At 45.4% G+C, this 21,740-nt stretch overlaps 1 protein-coding gene across 1 annotated transcript in view; it reads left to right on the top strand.

Moving 5' to 3' along the window:
- LOC128297659 (hemicentin-1-like) overlaps positions 1–21,740 on the top strand; it is a 61,825-nt gene that overhangs the window by 19,660 nt on the left and 20,425 nt on the right. Inside the window, exons 2-3 of the mRNA XM_053033338.1 lie at positions 9,674–9,790; positions 16,923–17,123. Coding sequence (XP_052889298.1) covers positions 9,674–9,790; positions 16,923–17,123 — 318 coding nt within the window. The remainder of the gene's footprint in view (positions 1–9,673; positions 9,791–16,922; positions 17,124–21,740) is intronic.

The following is a 21,740-nucleotide window of genomic DNA, read 5'->3' on the forward strand; positions in this document are numbered from 1 at the left end:
ATAAAAATAGAAATGGTAGGCTTAAGCATCCTGAAGATATCGAGCCGATAAAGAAGAAGGAGTTTGAATTAACTGCATACTTCTCTTGTGTAGCCGTGTAACCGGGCCGATATACCTAATCAAATAGAAACAAATGTTTTATATAACCAAGGATATATAAAATTCAAAGATACCAAGGATATTTTCGATCAATTTTCTACCTTTTTAATTAGATTTTGTGCTATAAATTAACTCTGCTGTTAAATTTCCAAAAATCGCACAATCTGCACAAGTTGTTTGGGGCCCCCAACACGACGAGGCCCCAGGCGACCGCCTACTCCGCCTACCCTTTGATCCGCCGCTGCCGTCTTGGATGCCAGAGATATGTGATGGCAAATTTTATCGGTTTGGTAAACACACCTTATATAAGTTATCTTATAGGTTAAATTTGCCAAATCAGTGACTCATTATTCATTGTTTCTTCATTTCCCATTTTTCGTCTCGAAAGATGTTCTAGAAAACGTATGAAATTATTGTATTATTGCTCCCATTCCGTATGAACACGTGTGACTGTTTCATTTGCATGATTTGTTTTAATTAGAGCAAAACAATCACGATCTATCTAGCGGGTAGAGTAGCACGTTATGGGATTAAAATTAGCCCACGCATTGAATTTTTCCTCTCTGCCAGCACATTCTAATGGTACGGCAAATGTGTACGCAAAAATGAAGCCATTCACATCGAGCCAACCGAACGGTAATGGTACAATGTGTGAAATAAATGATGAATAATAAATAGGGATTTGAAATTCATAGCATCATTTTCGTGCTTACGGCATGTGAGGCGGTGATAATTATGCCACTGACAATGCGGGTCAGTAAAGCTTACAAGCCCCTGCGAACGCTGGTGCAATCACGAAAGAGTTAACGTTTTACCAGCGAACATTTACATAATGAATGAAAACATTGGCCCTAATGTGATTGTTGCGAAGGAAAATGGATTATGTCAAGTGTTTAGTTTTTAATTCCATATTAGAAACATTATTGCGGAAATATATATCACTACAGAGATTTTCACATTATAAACATACTACATTAGCAAATATATTTTAATTATCCTTAATAGCAACAATTAAAAAATTGAACTGCTGATTGTAGATACCCAAATATCAAAAAGCATTCATAACGGCCGCGTAGGCATTTTTACACAATTCCTACCATTTTTTTGAAGCTAACAAACAAATCTAATCCCGTTTCTTTCATCTCGAACCGTCTCCTCCTCTAGTCAAACAATACTTCTTGTTCCTCAAACAACAGAAACTTCTTCTGCTGATGTGAAAGAATCTTTGATTTGACTCACCTCATGAAACGCCGATGTGAAAACCTGCGTCAGAATCAAACTCAAAATGCTCTCAAACACCGCATGCCTGCAGTTCGAGGACCAATTCCAATTTAGTGAAGCGTTATTTTGCTGCCATGTTTACCGACCAGGCTACGGTTGTGCGAGTTGTGCAGGACGGTACCCTGTGCCATTGCGGTACCATTGCGGGTGGATTCCGACTCGATCCTGCTCGATTCAAATTACCGTAAACGGTGATCCATCCGTAGGAGAGTAGCAACAATAGTGCTAGCGGTGGTATCGGGTCCGAATCCGGAAAAGCGAAATAGCAAACTAACTTATTGCAGAATTGATTGTTACAACACTTCAAGTACCAGCGTGCTTTAAAGCGAACTCTTGGCGCTATTCTTCTGGTCGGAAGAAGGAATCATCCAACGTCCGGGGATGTACACATCGAACACAATCTTCCGGCACAATCTACTTCGGTTGGTAGAACCGGCTCGAACGGCACTGGGAGAAAATGGGAAATGCGATAAGAGATAGGAAAAACTCATTTCCAATCGAAGTTGTTCCGGTAGTGGATTAGTTCTTGCTTTTCTTCTATTTGTACGAATTATATCGATTTGTTTTGGGCTCAATACCTCACGCTACGTGATACAATTCTCGTTACAAACTACGCATAACTCAAATATGCGGTAATCCTACCTCATTCTAAGTCATTAAAACTATCTTCCCAGGGGGGGATTTTCAACCGATTTGTAAATCCTCCTTAAGACAATCTTTAAAGAATAGAAACCACCGACATCATAAGCCATTAAAGCGCTCATTTTAGCTCCACCAACGCTTTTTGATGGCGCTCGGGGTGCCCCTTTTGCCGCTTCTCGCGCTTTACATCGCGCTGGTCAGGGCTTAGGGAGGGCTTACGATGATGGGCCGTTATTGTTTTACTTTTCGCCGGAGTCCACGTTTTGCCACACGCTCTGCCGCGGAGGTTGAGATTGGTGCTTTGACTTCATTTCCATCGGCAATCCGCCTAATCCGGGCTTTGCGCAGTTCATGACTGTTACCATTTCCAACGCGGAATAGACAACTTTCGGAAACGGCTCTATTTGCCACACTATCCATCTTGCTGGGAGATATTTGCAAAACCTCGAGAATATATAAAGCAAATGAAAACAGCAAGAAGCATAAGGCAATTAAAGGGTGCTTTCGCTTGTGCACCACATCACAGAAAATGAGCTTTTTTATGTAAATTTTGCATTCGATTGTAAGTTATCAGCTACGAGTGCTAAGCGAAGAGAGAATCTGCACCGTCGAAGTTTGTAATAGTTATATTATCGCAGTTTGCTTTTAATTTAATGTATATAAATCGGTAGCTCGACAAAAAAAAAACGATTTCTCAGTAATCCCAGACTTATCGCCATCCTAACCACCTTGCGCCATTTTATTATCAAAACTTCACAAACCGCTCATTCAAACTATGCGAACGGAAATAGCCTTCCAGGAATTCTAGCCCCACCAACTGACACAGCACAGCATTTAAATATTCATTCGCTTCTACACAAATCAACGACTCTAGGAGGATTAAGCTGCTTGGGCAGCTTCCGTCAGCGAAGCGGTAATGCGTCACCCGCTACCAGAAACCAGCACAATTTTGGCTGGCTGTCGCTTTCCATCTGGCCGGAAGAGATTTCCACTTCCCTTCGCGTTGGGCGGAAGATTTAAAATATAATGAAGTTAGGCAATTCATACCGCGTGTAGAGCGTCGCGGGTCCCAAAGCGGCAGCAAAGCGCGGCCGTAGCGAACCTATCATTATGGTCACCAGCATCTTCACGCGCTCTTACACACTCGCACACCGACCGGCCAAACGCAGTTGATGGGGAACAGGACACCCACAAAACCCACCACACCTGCAAGCGAATGGACGGGATTGAGAGTTCGGGGTGAAGCAGAAGGCAAGCAGGCAGAAAAATATGCTTCAATCCCGCGTAGAGGTGGGAATTGACTACCTACTAGGGCACGTTGGGAATTTAGTGACATTATTGTCCAAAAATAAAACAGTTACCATAAAGCATTTAATAAGACAGATTGAATGAAAAAAACTTAACAATTTAATATACCAAGTTTACAAAGTACTAGGCGCCTCCATTAGTAATTATTTTTTGTTGCTTAATGTTTTCATACAGAGTTTCATTAATAATATTTTTGGATTTATTAATCCTCCTCCGTTTCAGCTCAAAAATTTTTAAAGATCTGCAATGCAAAATTATAATGTTTATAGTGTACTGCAATATCAAAAACAAAAGTTTATAACATCGAGTTAACTAAGTACTGGGCGCCTCCATCGATAATTATTTTCGTTTGGGAATGTTTGTTTTGTTTAATAATAAATTCATTAAATCTCCCCATTGTAGATTGTTGTTCTACGTAGCAAATTCGAGACAAGTTGAAGAAATCGGAAAAAAAACTTGTAGAACGACAGTGAAATGTCACACAAAATTCAAAGCAACATGTTTTTGTTCCGTCACAAAAACCATATGGCAATGGTAAAAATGACGCAAATTTGCAAACAAAATTATGTATTCCTGAATTTATTTCAAAACTGCCCACTGTGCAGCAGGAGGACCAACAAGAAGCAGCAAAGAAAACGAAACTCTCCATTATACATGCTTACCATCTTTCCGTTCTGTGTTCCTGCTCCGGTACTGGGTTACGATTTTTCGGGTGCTTCTTATTATTATTATAACGTAGAATTTATGAGATAATTAAACTTTGTGAACGATAACCACATTTTGCGGCATCCACCATACCACCCCGGGGTCTCGAATGTGCGAAACGGGGGAAAAACTCCCGCACGGTGAGTCCCTGTCTTCCTGCCACGGTGTGGATGATTCGCCGGCAGGCAAATCGCGAACAAACCATATTGAAAGAAGTTGCATGAACAAAGGGACGAGAGGAAGGAAGTGAGAAGAGACGGAACAGGCTCTTTTGGCTCGTTTACGGGCTGATTTATCGTTGACACGACCCGTCACGCCAGACAGTACCGTACACGGCGAGGTACATGAACCTGACAGTTCTTTATTTCCACAGCAAGACACGAACCCATTTCCCCACACTCGCACACTAATTCGGTTATGCAAAAAGCGGAAAAAAGTTTTGTTACAGTATGCGTGTGTGTGTGTCTTTACCAGAAGCAAAAAAAAACAGCTAAACCGCTCCCATTTTAACGACGCTTTGACATTTGGGCGGTAAAATGCATTAACGAAGAGTTTGTTGTCACAGCCTGGTATGGTATGGAGGTGGTTCAGGTTACCCGTCGCCCCGTGACTTATTAACGACCTTCCATCGAATTAGTCGTTCACGCGGTACACGGAAACACTGATCGCTTCTTTCCACGTAGCCGCCACTTTAATCCAACCGATTGCGAACCGAGTGGATCGGCAAAACGGCAAAGCTGATAATCGCCAACATAAACCGTCGTATTAATGCAATTAAAATCCACTCTCCACACTGCGAATTTCTGCTCGGTGCTCGGTTCCGAATGTGCCGTACCCACCATGGCCGCCCGTGTCTTCTTCGCGCAGGCTTTTATCTTAATTGCACGCCTGGAAGCCTTGGTTTCTCCGCGCGTGTGTGTGTGGGATTGGGTGTGTTTTAAGCGGTTAATAAAATTTTCATAATTCCCGACTTGATTCAATTCTCTGCCCGGGGACGGCTTCCTTCCGGCCGACTGATTCGGACGTGTGACGGCAACAAGGATACGCCCATACGCCCGGCATTATACGGTCTGCTAACTTCGCAAATCCAATCTCCCGGTGCGATTATTTGCCCGCCCAAAAAGGGGTACATCGAGCATGTCGCACATTGGCCAGCGGCAAATGACAACGAGAACGCCGACGATCATACCGATGCTGCTGCTTCTGATGATGATGATGATGATGATGATGAAGCTGATGGGCTTTTGAGTACTATCTGCCGTCGGTGCCACTCAGTGAAACGTCACTGAGCGATAAAGCTAGCGTTTACCGAACAAAAAAAAAAAAAACGGCATCATCCAGAATGTCAAACGAACCATTCTCGATTGAAGTAATGTGCATCGTTTGATGTTGGTCGGTAACCGTAGCATATGGATGTAGCTGTCCGCCGCCGGGAAAAAAAGCGGCTGACTGGAAAAGAAATAAACGGTCCCATGGCACCCTCCGCACCGGGGAAGAAAATGTCTCATTACGAATCGTTATGCTAGCTTTCGGTTCGTTAAAAGCTTAATTCCCCATTTTGACCGTACCCGCTTGACAGCGGTGCGCTTTTGCGAAAGCCTTAATTTTCATTTTGGATTAGCGCACAGCATCCGCTGGATGCCTAGACGAGCCGAGAGTGGTGTACGCCAATTTGGCTGATTAAAATCGAATGGTCCCGTTAACGCGGGCAACAAATGGGATCATCATGAACATGGGGAAGCTAAAATTCAATAGAAATGCTTTTAAAATGTTCACACTCACAGACGCTGAGTGCACCACATCGGGCCCCGGGTTTTGCCCTGTGTAATTATAAAACTATTTCCCCTTCCCGGGTGAGATATCTTTCTTCGCGGAATGTTGCTCCTGTTGCAGCGTATGGACACCGTTCCTAATCCCCTAAAGTATCCGCTTAATACCGCCGGCGCACTCAAGCAAACGAACATTGAGCCGGTGTATGATTTTCCCATTTTAAATCGCTTTCAATTGACAACAGATGGTGAAAGCGATAGCGGTCTAGCCATATGCCGCGTACGGGTGTATGTTCTGTTAAAGCTCGTGTCGCCAGAAAGCGTCTGCGGCCAACCCGCTTCGTGCATTCTTTCTTAACACTTTTGCACCCTCTCCGCCAGTAACGGTTATGTGGCAGCGGGAACGGTATGTGTGTTGTGTTTATTTGCACAACAGTTTTGCATAATTTCTACCAGCATTTTGGAACAGACACAAAACACGGGCTGTTACGGGCGCGTGTTTTTCCATCTCGGTTAAACGATTTCAATTAAGGGCGAAATGATTATTGCCTACGAAGCGGGAGCCGGATATTGTTGCTGTGCTGTCGTCGATTGCCGTACTGTTGAATGTTTTCTGTTCCATCATTTAAACGGGGCATGTTCTAGCATTTTCATGGTGCCGAGGGAGAAAAAAAAAACAATAGCATTTAAAACAAATGCACATATTCTGCAAACGCTTTTATGCGATGGGAACAATCTTTCGAGCAGCAAGAAAAAAACCACATCCAAGGTGTAAGTTTTGCGAAACAGATTAAATGAGCTCACGTTCGCGATAGGGGTGTCGCTTCCGGAGTGCGAAAAGGCGTGATGAAAGTGAAAACGATTTCACATTTTTCGTGGCTCATTGGGTCCGTGGTTTTCCCGTTTCTGCCCCACACACACACACACAACCCTCCCGGCTGGGTGAGAAAAACACCATCACAGAGTTGAAGGTGGCCATCGTTCCCTGAGGGATGCTGGAATTTATGACTCTCATTTCATATGCTACCGGCGTGCGACGTGATGGTGTTCCGTTTATGCCTGATAATGGTGCAGGGTCTTCGGCAGTAAGCAGCAAAGGATGGCCCCCGTAGGCACGTGGTACAGGAAATGACGAGGGATGGTGGGGGGGGGGGGGGGAGGGAATCCTTGCCGATCAGTGCTCGGCTGATGAACAAAAGTGACTACGCCAAGCAGAAGGAAAATCGCTTCACACGTTCGCAATGGTGGGGAGGGGGGAGGTGGGCAAATAAACCGAGCCTCGGTGGTTGAACTAGAATGAACGGAAAAGGGTTATTGGAATGGATCATACATCATGCAGTCCTGGGGGAGATAGTTATTTGATGGAATTTTTGAGCTGTTTTTTCCCCCTTTTCCGTAAGAGATTATTGTTGTTGAAGAAGAATGGGATTTCGTGCCAAATTTTTCTCTCCATACGACGAATCCTTCGAATATCTTGAGCGAAAAGAATCAAAATAATAAGTGTAAAGCCGACAGGTTAGTCCAAAACACTTCAGTTAAGAATAACCTTGGAAAAACTGTTAGTGCTTAAGATGGGTTCAACTAAAAAAATATTTGAACAAATAAATAAAGAAAGTAAAAAAGGAAGACGTAAACTGATGACAGTATAGCGATTTTTAGACATAAAACAATAAATAAATCAATAAATAAAACAGAGAACATAGATGGATAAAAATAAAGAAAAATAAACCTTTAAATAAATACAAAAGAAAACAAAGTAAACTAATGAATTAACAAAGAATTACAATTTGAATAAACAAATCAATTGAAGCCCTTTCATATAAGTATTACTCATATCTTTAAACAAAAACCCACACAAGCAAAGATAAAAACACCAGCTCGTGATTAAGCAATACTCTGTCATGCGTGACAAAAGTTTAAGAATGGCAGAATTTCCCTTTCCCGGCGTGCGTTACAACAACGCGCGAATGAACAAAACCATTTAACCTTCAGGTTAACTGAATACCTGGTGCTGAAAGCGGTTGGCAGCGCCAGAGATGCAAGCCACTGTAAAGTAATTTGTGCGTTTAGTACGCTGTCTCATCCTGCCTGACGGCGACCGGGCGCACAGTCAACCGTCTGAAGGCGACGTTTATCAAAAGTGGCCCAGAAATTATTTCGGAAGCCGTACCAAAGCTCGTCCGAAAACCCGCAGCAATGTTGAAAACCGGAGCCGTGCGACTAGAGACTTACTTCACATGCATACTACGCCGCCCGGTTCAAAGCGAGGCAAAACCTGATCCGTCGCGTGCAACCCGATATTTCCACGCCCAACCGGCTGGAAAACTCCACCTGTCACGGATGGCAAACACAATTATAATCCACTCGGGCCCGTCAAGGCCACATGTACTTCGGGCGAGGTGGATTTGGTCGTTGCGAAGCGGGAGCATCTGGTCCGATGCCGGTCCGCCGGGAAGATCCTGCAGGATCTCCCGCAACCGTGTGGATATCGCACGGCAGCAGCTGTGGTTTCAAGCAGAGCGAATGGTGGCATTGTTTCTACAAAATCATCCAACTTAAGCGAATTATAAATAGATTTATCTTATCTCGCTGTTTTTGGGTGTACGTTTCAGCGCAAAACGAATATTCCTTTTCAGATAATGATGCGTGATTTGGAACCCTACCGCCATACTTCAGCGTCAAGAGTGTCGGATAACAACGTCATTGCTCTAGAATACATCAAAACCCATTTGCTTCCATTCCTATTTTTACTGCATGAATAATGGGGAAAAATAAGCTCATATTAGCAGCAATCCTATCAAGCACGAAGCTTTAAACTTTCCAAAACAAAACCACAGAACACGACGAAAAACAAAGCCAATAAAAAAGAAAGAGAACACGAAGGAACCATATCAATTTTCTTGCCTTCAAACAGAGCCAGCAAACTAAATCTTGGCACTCGTCTCATTGCACAAAGCTTCCCCTTTAGCCAAGGCTAAGCCACCGAAGCACAAGGCTGAGCCGGCCAATTAATATGAGAGGCAAAACTTATCCCTAGCCCTCGCTCTCTCTCTCTCGCTGTGGATGTGTGCGCTCGGATGAATAATTTTCACCAAGTGCCATTTATTATTCAAGCTTTCTGCCGGTCACTCTGGCCCGGTGAAGGTTTGGGATGTTGCATCCGTTGTGCCATCTCCCCTGCGCGGTGAGTCTGTTTTAGGGCAGAAGAAAATGAAAAGTTTTTCACCGTTTCCCCCCCCCCCCCCCCTTCCCACGTACACTACGCTCACTTAAGCCATCACCAGTGTACGAGGGATGGTGTTACCTTCGTTAGGGCTGTTCTTTCATAAGTTCGAAAACTATCTAGGAGGGTAGCGAGATACAAAAAAAAGAGTGCCAGAAAGTAAAAAGCACCGTTAGTGAACGATAATTCAGATGGCCTGATTCTGTTGGAATGGTGCTAGCTCGTCGAAAAAAAAAAACCGAGAAACATTTCAAGCTCAATTGCAAGCTATTCAGGGGCTCTTGTATCACCAATTAAAAATGTACTATACAATATTAAATGGGGCAGCATAAAAACTTTCCTTCACGTTGACCGTGCAATAAGCTGGTCAGGATATACGTGCCATTTCTGGAAGTTAGTGTCTGGCTGAGATGGGTCACGATGAGAAAGTTGAAGAGACCGCTAACTTCAAAATGCACTAGTTTGAATTAAAAATTCAACGAAAATCTGTTCTACAAGCTGAGTTTCAAATCAGCAAAATATGTTGGTTCCATATATGCCGGAAGACATATCACTTTACTACCGTCCCCCGATCAGTACTGCTCTCTTAAATCATCCCCTTCTAATGGTCGTCTTTTTGTGCTATTACGCTTTATGTCTTTCGCAGGAGAAGCAGCTAGTCAAATACTCAACAAAGCGGAACCACTATTCATCTCCAGATCGGAAGCATTCAAGTTCGCTGTCGGCGATACGATTACACTACCCTGCGAAGTAGCCTCTCCAGGTAAGCGTCGAATGGATTCCTCTTTTTTCAAACACACATACACACACTCACACACACACACACACACACACACACACACACACACACACACAAACAGCCATCCATATCTTCTCAAGGCACACAATCTTGTCGGGACGCCTTCTTGCCGAGAACCCTTTTATATCCACTCGTCAGACGCCGCATCCCGACAACAGCAAACAAATGGCTGCAAGGAAGGCATTCATTTCTCAGATTATTTTTTTATACCGCACCGGTGCCAGTATCCCCCCGGGGGAGCCATAACAATGTGGAAATTATCCACAGGAGTCCTGGTCCTGGTGGTTCTTGGCGCGTTCCCGTACCGGCCCGGTCCGAACACTGGTCCAGCGAGTGACCGAAACAAGCGATCGGCCCAGAACGGCTTATTTGGAGGCGTTCAACTTGGGGGGAAGTTTGGGACCGCCTACCTAACCGCCCGTAACCGCCTAATTTGTACCAGAACTCTTTCGGCATGCTGTGCGGTGGCCGGCACGTGGAGCTTTATTTCAACCATTCGGTGGTCAAGCAAGCGTATGGACATGGGCCTTCGGGGGGGTTGAGCCAAATAAAACACAAATTGATTTATCCTCGTTCTTTTTTCCATCTCTCTCTCGCTCTCTCTCTCTTTCTCTCTGGCTCCCTCAAACACGGTCGTTTTGTGACCGGGTGCGCATATGGGCACCGTGGTTTGCGGACGAACGTCCCTGGGGGGAATGAGCAAACAGAATCCTTTTTTTACCTTTTTGCGTTACGAGCTACGGCTAGCAAAAGGTGAGCCAAATCCACAGACACAAAAAGAAAATCGTAATCTCAAAACATGATCAAACTAAAAAATTACTACAATGCCGAGATGGGACGGGATCCGTACCAGGGTTTTATTACATTATGAAGCATATTTTTCTTTCGTTCCCCGTTTATGCACCCCCACTGTGTGGGGGGATTTTGGAGTGGAAAAATGGCCCAAACTTTATTTGTGCGGTAAGGAACAAAGAGTGCTGCTTAGCAGGAGATATCCTTTGATCCTATTCTTTCGGGCTGGAATGTTTCAGATTTTTAAAGTAGAATTTAATCTATTTTCTCGTTATTGGCTCATTCGAGCGCTTAATAAACCATTGTGTTCAAACAAAAAAAAAACTATACTTCTTAAACCTCACCTCAGCTTCGGCTGAGTACGCTTGTTTGGCCGCGCACGGTTAAGCGGAAGGCACTTTACGTTTCTAACAAACATTCATTCCGTACTGCCTTTAAAACGCAAACTGCAAACGCTGCCAAATATTCGTACCAATCGCACATAAATTCTGAACCCTGGCTGTCAATAAAACAAACAATCGCCGAGCAATAAATCAATCGCTTTTGGCATTGGTTACCCCTGGCCCTGGCCCGGCTGCATTGTTTGCAGCATTAAAACTTTAAGCAAAAGCGTACACTACCCGCAAGAAATATGCCATTGAACTGTTTATGGTTGCAGTTAAATGGAAAATAAATTACACTACCCCGGCACACATCATCTCCACCCTCGTCCTGGCCATTCCGATGATGGCTTGAGACCCATTTGACTCAAGACGTGGGCCACCGTGAGAATTTCGCGTCGGAAAAAAAAACCTCAGCATTTGACAAATCCGCACCGACAACCGGGACCGATCAATATTTAATGTCATCGTTATGGATGGCAAATTTACAACGACGGTAGAATTCAAAACCACGGCACAAACCTTCCTCCCGTCCGACCCAGCGCTGCTCGCAACCGGACGTACGCGTTCATGGACGTTTGTTTGTTCCTTCGGTTCGATGGGAAACGGATTGGCGTACTGTGGCCACACGAGAAAAGTGGTCGAGGGTGAAATTTGTCATATTTTTGAATTCATAGCTGTCGTTGGCTTCAACACAGCGCGCGCACAGGGAGTTTGGCTGCAACATTGATGAGGTGGAGCAACTTGTTTGTTCCTTTTGGGTGGGCACGGGCACGGACATTCCGTCCCCATTGCTGCCGCAGCCACACCAAACCCAACCAACCAACTCGCGCCGGGACGGTGGAAAATGGATCGGTAAAATTATTCATTGACCAGCAGCAACCAAAGCAACGTGCCAACAGAAATCGATCGGTTTTCCGTTTGCGGTGTCTGAAGGCAATAAATTTCCCTGGGTTGCGCTAATATGCAACAATACACACCACGTCCACGGTCCGGCCATTGACCATGCTTGACCATGTTGTGTGCAAAGCGAGCAGAATGGGACGCAAAGAACACGCAAAAATTGAACTGAGGACCTGGAGGAGGGCTTTGAAGAAGAAAAAAAACCTACCCCCATCATCGATGCATGTAACGACCAGAAGGGAAAAAAACGACCAGGGGAGGTGAAAATTTGTTTGCGGTCTGGCATAATAAAATAGCGGTAACGGTACAAACACTGACCTCGGTGGGAACCGGCGAAACATGGCTCTAAACCATTTTTCCGATCAATAAGTGAGGTTTTCGACATTTTTATACCAACCAATATGTTACCATGCCAGCAAACATATTGATTCTTGCGCGGGGTTTGCAAAATAACACAAACGTTATCGGTTGACCGCAGACAGTGACAGTTTTGGATTTGAAAAATTAAACTGCCCTCATTCATGCGTGTGCGCGTGACAACATTTCTGTCGTCATTAACTGAGCTATCTCGTTTCAATCACAGGACGCCACTGTTGCGAATGGTTTACATTGTGTGGAAATTGCAATACTATATTGTAACCCTGGACAACCTGACTAAAGCACGAACGCATCTATTATTATCCCGAGTCCGAGTCGAGGCTCGTATCTGCCATATAATAATATTAATTTGCACTGGTTGTTTTGCTTGATAGCGGAGAACCGTTCGCAGCATATTAGACGAGAATAAATCAGTGCTACAGGTGATGTACGATATCGGATCCCTTTCCCTGTCCAGAACGAGCTTCAGCCTCACTCACTCACTAGGATGCCTCGGCATGGGTATCCAGATACTACACCGCCCGTAATGGCCGGGAAGAGGACACGGTCCTGTACCGTCCCACGTATAAATATATCATCGAATGCCAAAGGTCAGCCGAACAGTGCTAGGCCGTGCCCATCGTGCCCAGAGTGCTCAGTAATCAGCGGCCATTCATCAAATCCTTGTATCGGCAAACACGACCAGCTCGACACAGGAAAGACACACATCCGATTGCATACCCAGCGGCAAACGATCGCACAACTTCCCTCTGCCCGTTGGTACGTAGTACTACCACACCTTGCCCTTTCTACATGATTTAGCGATACTCTGACCATGTTGCCGGTGTGCTTGATCCTGACCTATTGCTAACGACATTAATCGATTTGCTTTGACAGTTGGATAGCGCAGCACACCGAGGGTGCAATAGCATCCCGAGGTCGATTGTCGGTCAGACAGCGGGGGTTTCCAGACAACGACTTCGGACACGGACACACTGTGGCTGAGTTTGTTTTGATTGCAAATTCAATCAATATCCTTCGAGCGAAACCATCGGTCAGATGGACACTTTAGATGGTGGGCGACTGGTAAAGGTGCAACACACCGTACAGTGTCAGTTGAAAGGCAAAGTACGGTCCCGTTTTACAGTGCTTCTTCTGCTCCGTTATAAACGGGTGATAATGGTAGGTGTTTGTGTCCAAATTGTACCTCAGAAGAGCAATCAGTTGAAATAATATAAGACACACACACATACACAGCAGGAAGGTATAATCTTCAGCGGGAAAACAATTGTTTAACATTAGACGAAAAAAGAACCTTCCGAGTAACAACAAAACCTGCTTTCACACACAGAACACTATCGCCCCCGTCTGGTTACTCGATCGGGTGACAAGGATCGATCGCACTGCCACATCAAGCTGTCAGGTTGCTTATTGGTTCAAAGACCCACAACCCAATCGTTCCCTTGTTCATTCCAATTTAATAATCCCTTTTTAATAATCCCACACTTATTGTTTTCTCCTGCCGATGTGCCACTATCCTTGGAAGATTCGTGTCCCCCTGTTCCAACACGACGACTGTCCCGGCCTTCTGTTCATCGCTCAAAAGGACACTGTCCGTGCCATCGTTTTGCGCTGAGCGGACTGTGCCACTGTGCTTGGTCGACGAATCGGAATGACCTTTCCGATCGATTCCGTCCTGCCGTTTGCGAGACCGAGACCCACGTGGTACCGGACCGGCCGGACCGGATGGACCGGACCCGCTCGTGGTACAATTATTTATGACAATCAATCAACGACAAGCACAGAAACCGCACCGTCAATAATGCCGATGACGCCGATGAGCTACATGTAGGCGAGCTGGGGGTTTGAATTGCTGGAATACGTCGCTTTGAAATTTTATCGATTCTGGCACGGCACTGCAAAACCCGATGGTACACGGTGACTTACAGCGAGCAGTCGGTCCAATGTGGTCGTTACGTACGTACGATATCGGGTACCATTGCCATGCACCCGGTAGCCAGAGACTCAATTTGAATTGTGTCAAAAACAGATCCCTTATTGGATGTTGTACTCCGCCAGGGTTGGATCAACATCACCCAACCCCGTGTGATGTGACGATGTGGTGCTCTTGAAATCGAGCAATGTCCTACATTTCACGGCACGAGTAGCACCGGTGACCGTGATACCGTAGCGCAGAACATCACAATTTCTTCACATTCAGGTGCTTCCTCGCCGCTCAAACGCATGTCTTCCCAACCAGATTGCGTTGTACGGCGCTATCGAGAGACCGCTTACCACTGACACGTCAGTTCGAGCTCAGATCAACAACATCATGGCCGGTTCCCAAGCACGTTGCGGGGCCAACGAAAAATGGAAGCTACAAAACTCGAATGACCTCACATTACTCTGTCGAATACTTTCTTACGCTCACCCACCGCAGAGCCATCGCAGGCGTACATCCCCCGCTTGTAGGACACGCCGGAAAATGATAGCCAACCCATTCGGAGACGAAGTCAGCAGGGCCGGTTCAAAGCCGACACCACTGATGCTGACAAGTTTGGCGAATTGTGAAAGAACCGCAAAAATGACGGACGTGTACAGCGAGATATAAAGGCACTCTATCGTTCGGTTCTCATAAAGACATGGATGACAACGGCACGGCGTTCATCCAAGCGTGCATTTGTTTTGTCCAACCGGCAACTCACTCCCAATTTCGTTTGATGCATGATGCGTACCGGTTCGGTGGCAGATGGTGAGTGCGTACATATCGATTTCTTTCAGCACCGTATGTGTGCCATGTGATGTGTACGAACGGCAACAAAGAGCTGAGCGATGCTAATGACTCACCGAATGTTTTGGACAAAAGGGAAGCTTCGCTTTCTGGTTTGCGATTTTCAGCAGACTTAAAGCTTGCAGCGCAAGGAGTTTTGTGTAAGCTCCAATATTGTCTCCAATGTGTCTAAAAGTAAATTAGACATTGCTGTCAAACTGCAGTTGACACTGTTGAAATGGCATGCTTTGATGTGGAAAACACCAACACCAACTGACATTAAAGGTGACTCACTCTGTTCGATTCCCAAACAATTTCCATAAAGCAAAATGGAAGCAAAACAAAGACACACTTTAATTACTCGTTAAAGCTTTGTCGCTCAACCCGTTCCGACAATTCATCCATCTTCCACCGGTTAGCAGTCCGGTTAGTTCCAACTCATATAACCCGGTTCGATATCGCTTGGCCCAGCTGATAGGCATTGAGTACCCGGTTTTCGTTACGCACCCGAAAACATTTGCCCACTATCAGCTTCCTTTTGCTTCCTTTTTATTCCACCCCTCCCCAGCGCTACGGCCATAAACCCGACCCGATACCCCCTTCGGTGGGGTCCGAGAAAGGGGGGGGGGGGTCGTAAAACGGGTGCAATAAAATAAAATTTGTCTCAACTGAATAAACATTTAGATTATCGCGCGAATTGCTGGCCGAGTTAGCGGGTGATTGGTATGGCGCAGCGTGATTTGCCGATGGGGTAGGCCTCGCTGCCGGGAACGCCATGCACAGCTGGCCACCGCGGCTGTTACCGTTGACAGTTAGCAGTGACCGATGCTGTGAAGGGCCACGTTAGCTTCGGTCAGTGAAACGAGGGTGCGGACTCGACTAAATTACCTATTCAAAAACATCGTCAGCTGGCAGAACACTCTCCGTTACGACAATAATGGTCATCATCGAACGTCCCGAACGCCACCGTTTCACAACTTTCTGCATCGGTGTCCTAGATTCGCGCGAGCAATAACATTTCATCGACCATCGGCCAGTAGACCGTGGTCCGTTGTTGTGGGGGTTTTACGCTTTTTTCACCCGTGTTGCTTTAGGGCACCCATTTAACGACCGGGTGGACGGGCAGAGTGCTGAAGGAGCAATGGATGCCCTACACCGAAGACACTTGGGTTTTGGGGATCAATTTTGCATGTAATTTTATAGCGAAAGACTTCATTAATTTTAATTAGGTTCGTTTTTCGCGTCGAGGGATTTACGGCTTTCGCGGGATCCCGGTAGTGGGCCAACCTTTTTTTTTTTGTTTCGTCGTTGCGCAATGACACCCTAATGGGCAGGGTAGCACCAATGTCCGAATGTTTAGTGTAACACCGGCACGTCAGCGTCCTTGAAACAGTTCGCTGCTGGTATCTGTCCTTACTCCCGTTAACGTTTGATCACTCTCGACTCTGGAAATCTGAGCTATGCCTGCTGAGCTGCTGTTGGCGGTGTTTGGTCGTTGTCGTAGGCACAAACAGTGGAAGGGATAATCACAACACCCGGGAACAGTAATCAACCACGGGGGGTTCCTTTCACCCCGTAATAGCTGTGAAAGGTTTTGGGTACGTGCTATCAGTTTTATTGCTAACAAGAACTCATAAAAACTTACACTTTATTGCTGCCCTCCGATAAGGCGACAAGGTAAAACGGGGCCGATTGATAGCATTGCGCGTTGGCCAAACCGCGCACGGTCACGTGGCGCGGAGCGGAAGATGTTCGGTTTGTTTGCGTTTGAAAACGTCTAATGTGCCATCGTTCAGCAAAACTAGAACACGTCCCGAAACGTTTCGCCATAAACGAACCACACTAATCAAACTGCTGTACTGATTTCGCTTTTTTATTCCTATCACCGTTGTAGGTACGTACGTGCTGGCCTGGAAGCGGGGCATCGCGATCCTGACCGCTGGTTCGGTCAAAGTCACACCGGATCCGCGCGTCCGGCTCGTGAACGGCTACTCGCTGCAGATACGCGAAGCAGTACCGCAGGATGCAGGGGACTACATCTGCCAGATCGCCATGATGGATCCGCGCGAAATTACACATCACGTGGAAATTCTTGGTAAGTACTAATACGATAAGAACCGAACATGACGGCGGATTTGCAGTCCCTCGTAGCACTTTGACTTTAAAGTTGTAACGAGTCTAACAGCGATTTTCCACGGTATTAGCAAATGAAGCGATCAACAAAGCGTCAATCACCTTCAGTCGATGGAAATGAAGCGAATGATGTGGTCGATTGCTTCCCTGAGATTTTGAAAGGCATCCACAAAACCCTATTGTGTTACATTTTGCTAGCATCCACGCCTTAAGGTATGCAATTCTACATACATTTACTGCAATTAAGTGCAATCAATTGCAACAATTCAGAACTATTTACCAAAATTCCATTCACCGTTTCAAGTTGTAATTAAAAATATAATATTTGGTTCAAATATTTCCACTCTATGGAATGAACATCGTCCTGTTTCGTATTAAAATTATGATCGATGGGTATTTTAAAGGTCCATATTGCGAATGCCTTTATCCAGCATGCCCGATCGTTTACCATGGACGTAAAATATTGATTTAACATGTTACTTTTCCTATACTTTTTCGATATTAACAATCGTTCCACCCCGCGTTGACAAAATGTTTCCACCTTTCACGAACATGCCTGAAGCGATACGGTATTTTGCTTCCCGCCGACGATTATCAGCCAACTACAACGGCTTTTGCTGCGCGTTGCGCGTGCCGCTGCCCCAATCACCAATCGAAAGACCAGACGCAAAACTTCCCGTCTTTTGTGAGTTGTTTGAACAAATCGCCGATAAGCTCTTCCGATCATCTCGCAAGACATCATCTTGCTGCTACCCGCCCCGTACATCCATGCCGTGTTGCCCATTATCGTGTGCCTTCTTCGTGTCAGCAACACTTGTACGCCGTAGCTCGCCGACAAAACTTTGCCCAAACAACCCAACATGGCGCAGGCCGTGATGAATCATCGATCGTTTTCGTACCCGGTGGCAAAAATGTTCCCATTTTCCAATCCGTGATGCTTCGCAAAACCTCCCGCGTTCTGCCCCGCTGTTACTGTTTCATTTTCAAACCTCCCCACGGCTCATCCCCGCAGTGGTGGTCCGATGTGGTGGCAATCTTTTTGCGAAAGGAAACTCGCTGTCTCGCATGCTGATTTATGGCGGGTTTTTCCTGTTCACCGGGCATCGCAGATTTTCTCCTCGTGTGCGCATCCTTATCTAGCGCTGGGTATGGTGTGGTACGACCAGTAGCACCAAAGCGTATTCGGGTTGGATTTTCTTGTCCCACCACTGCCCGGGCCTGCCCTGGGCTGCAACAGCACCACGGAACCACAGTATGGCTTTTGCAGAATGAAAAAAACAGCAGAATTTTCAACAAAGAGGAATATCGAGAGGAGCAGAGAAAGAAAAACAAAAAAAAGCACACACAACACCCTGTCAGGATCAGAAAAATCCGGAGACAACCTTTCAACTTTCACCGCACGTACCGTAACAATCGTAGGTTATTAAATCTTTTTGAGTGATTTCATTTGGCAAAGTGAACGCTTAGAAGGTGTCACGTGGTAGAATAACTCGGGCCAATCCCTCCGGGCGTTTAACCGGGGGGAAAGCAAGCGAAGGGATGTCGTGGGAATGTTACAATGAAAAAACTTTTACCCCCAACCTGGCACACGACAGCGAGTCGCCCGGAGCGGAACCATCCTGTGTCAGGATTTATTGGCCAAGGTTCCGTTTTAGTTCCGATGCGGTGCGAGCGAATGAAGCAGACGAGGGGAACTTACAATCTCCATCCGAGCAGTTGGTGGAATCGAAACCGTATAAATATCGTCGATAAACTTCATAATGGGAGAAAGATCCCGTTTGTGAACCTGCGAACGAGTAAACAAACGCGTTCAAAAAAGATTCATTGTAAAATATTTTAACAAATGGTAGAAAAATAGTACATAATCCTAAAAATTATTACTTTTAAGAGTGAAAACTGTTTCCACAATTTGATGCATGCTATATATTTGGAATGTACTCATTGCAATAATTATATTTTATCCAAAACAAATTGTTGTTGTTCGACATGTGTTTTGGTAATTGTTATAATATTTGTTGCAGTAAGTCTAATTTATCTCAAGCCTTAACGACAAACTGTACTTTCAATGGTTTTATTGCTTAACTTATAGTATTAGTTTAAACGTTTAATTTATACGTTGTAATATGTAACAACAATTCGTTTTTCATGAAGAATATGTATGGAAGATTTTTTTTTCAATCAAAACAGTCTAGCTCTAACATTTATTATCGCTCGCAATAGTCATATTTTCCCCATTGAAATTTTCCCATTGCAATGAATAGATCAATTCCAATGAAACGACTTATGTGGAAGGAATGTGGAGAAGGCTTAATTGGAACCATTTCCGATGGTTTCTACCTTTATTGATGGCATAGCAACGAACGACCGTTCATCATAAATTGGAAAGTTTCCCCTCTGATGGCCAATACATACAGCACAAGCTTTCCAGTGCCATTCAGATGTGGATCGTTATTTTGTGCACAATTAACAACCATTTCAAGGTAGTGATTACCGGCATCGCTCGGCAACCGTAGTTTTAACATGCTGTGTGATGAATTGATTGGTGAAGTTGTTTTATCTTAACCTTCGAAATCGAAATAGATACTATTATTTGTTAAGGAAGATGTATTGCGTCGGTTAAGCAATACACAACTATTTCATGCAGTTTAGAAACGTTGCGTTTGTTAACGAAAAATCTTCAGTTAGCGATAGACCGATAAACCCTAGCAACGGGCCCCTAGGAACGTTTCACTTGATTAAGCATGCCATGACGAAGTGAAAGCTCGTATCAAACAGATCCCTACAGAGTCAAATCAAAGCATCGCCCTGTTAAGCTCACCGGCATGCTATCGCTATGCCGGCATCATCGTTATTTGAGTGCAGTAAAGCTAGCGAACAGCGAGTCTATGATGATATAACTCCGTCCACGCTATGACAGGTATTGATTTGCATCCGATCAGCGTGCAGATTCGGTTGAAATGTTCCCTTTTTGAGCTAGCCATTGAAATGAAATAGAGCTTGCGCTAATGAACGCTCCGTGCAAAACGTTCATCACTTGTTTTGGGGGGGAAACTTTCCACCTACGACGATGGCTTTGCTGCTCAATCATATGATGGCGATACGTTTAGCCACAATTGACTTTAATTAACCAAATAATGTGGTCGAATTAGAGAGGCTCTATGCTGTCTAAGGTTGCTTAATGATACAGTGATGATTTCATCATGTCAACTAATAATAAGCGAACATTTTTGGTACTTTTTCTCGTTTGCTGTAACAATGTAACCTACAAAACCCACCGACCGGTCACAACAAAATTGACCCCATTATTTCTTATTCCTTGTGGCAAATCTCTCCTTCGATCACCCACAATACGGTTTCACTTATTGCCAAATCGAAACAAATTGCAAATACCGACCCCACGATCAACAGTTCGGGCAGGAAGCAAATGGAAAAGGCACGGAAAGAACGAAACGAATTTTTCCTTCCCGGAACTCCACCGAAATGCGGGCGATGATTTTTCCCACCCTTCGACAGTCTGTTGTCACATCGTTTTTGTGCCCTTTTTATTTTACTTTATTTTATTTTTGTTTTTCCACTCTCGCTCCACTCGCCCCCTTCCGCAACAGCCCTTGCCGGGTGGGGAAAAAAAAACACTCACATGAAACTTGCGCCCTTCCTGTCCTGACACATGCTGACCGCAGTTGCACCCCTCCCGGTTGGGTGCCGTTTTCCGCAATGCGCTACCATTTTCGCTTCGCTTCGTGGAAAGTGCTGCCCTGTTTTGTGGCCCAGAGGACACGGAAGTCAGCAGGAAAATGAACTTCCACATGAGAGTAGATTTCCGTCCTTCCCCGGTAGTGGTGGTTGGGCAAAACGGGATGGGAACTCACGTATCCGGGTGCGGGAGAAAAAGTTTGACTACGGGCAGGACAGACGGGGAAGGTTTTAAGCACTTTCGGCAAAAGGGGACCAATACTCATACTGCTGGCTTATATCATCTGCAGAAGTTCGCCCCTATCGGCACTACAGGCCACGTGGTTTATTTTTGTCGCTCTCTCTCTTTCTCGCTCTTCCTCTCTTCGTAAAGCTCAATTGGTTTCCACTGTCTCATAGGAACGAAAAAGAAGCAAACCCACCCGCGTCAGCCGTGTTCGGGGCGCCGTGGGAAATTCTTTTACGGGGCAGCCTCCAAACACCGGAGTCAACCGGAATGACTTATGCCATTGCGCCGGGGGCATGCGTTTGGGATAGGGTGGGCTAGTGGCGCGCTGACTGAAACCGGAAAACGAGAGACATTCAACGCGTTCAGCTGCTGAGCGTGCCCCGTAAAGCATGCCCAACGTGGGCACGGATGCCGCCTATGGTCCACCCACTGGATGAAGGCGGTAACCCGCACGCCGGCAACAAAACACAGCCAAGCTTTATGCGTTTTGCACAACTTCAGCTGAAAGTCCCTTGGCTTCGGCCTTTTTTCTGCACCAACGTGACAACATTTCCTTTGGGAGTTACCGAAACGCGCTTTGCCGAGCTTTGAAAGCGTGTCCTTACTATTGCTTCGTCCCCTTCTTCTATTTTGTCTCTTCACGCACGCTCACATGCT

The sequence above is a fragment of the Anopheles moucheti genome, chromosome 2 (genome assembly GCF_943734755.1).
Source record: "Anopheles moucheti chromosome 2, idAnoMoucSN_F20_07, whole genome shotgun sequence".
Taxonomy (NCBI): domain Eukaryota; kingdom Metazoa; phylum Arthropoda; class Insecta; order Diptera; family Culicidae; genus Anopheles; species Anopheles moucheti.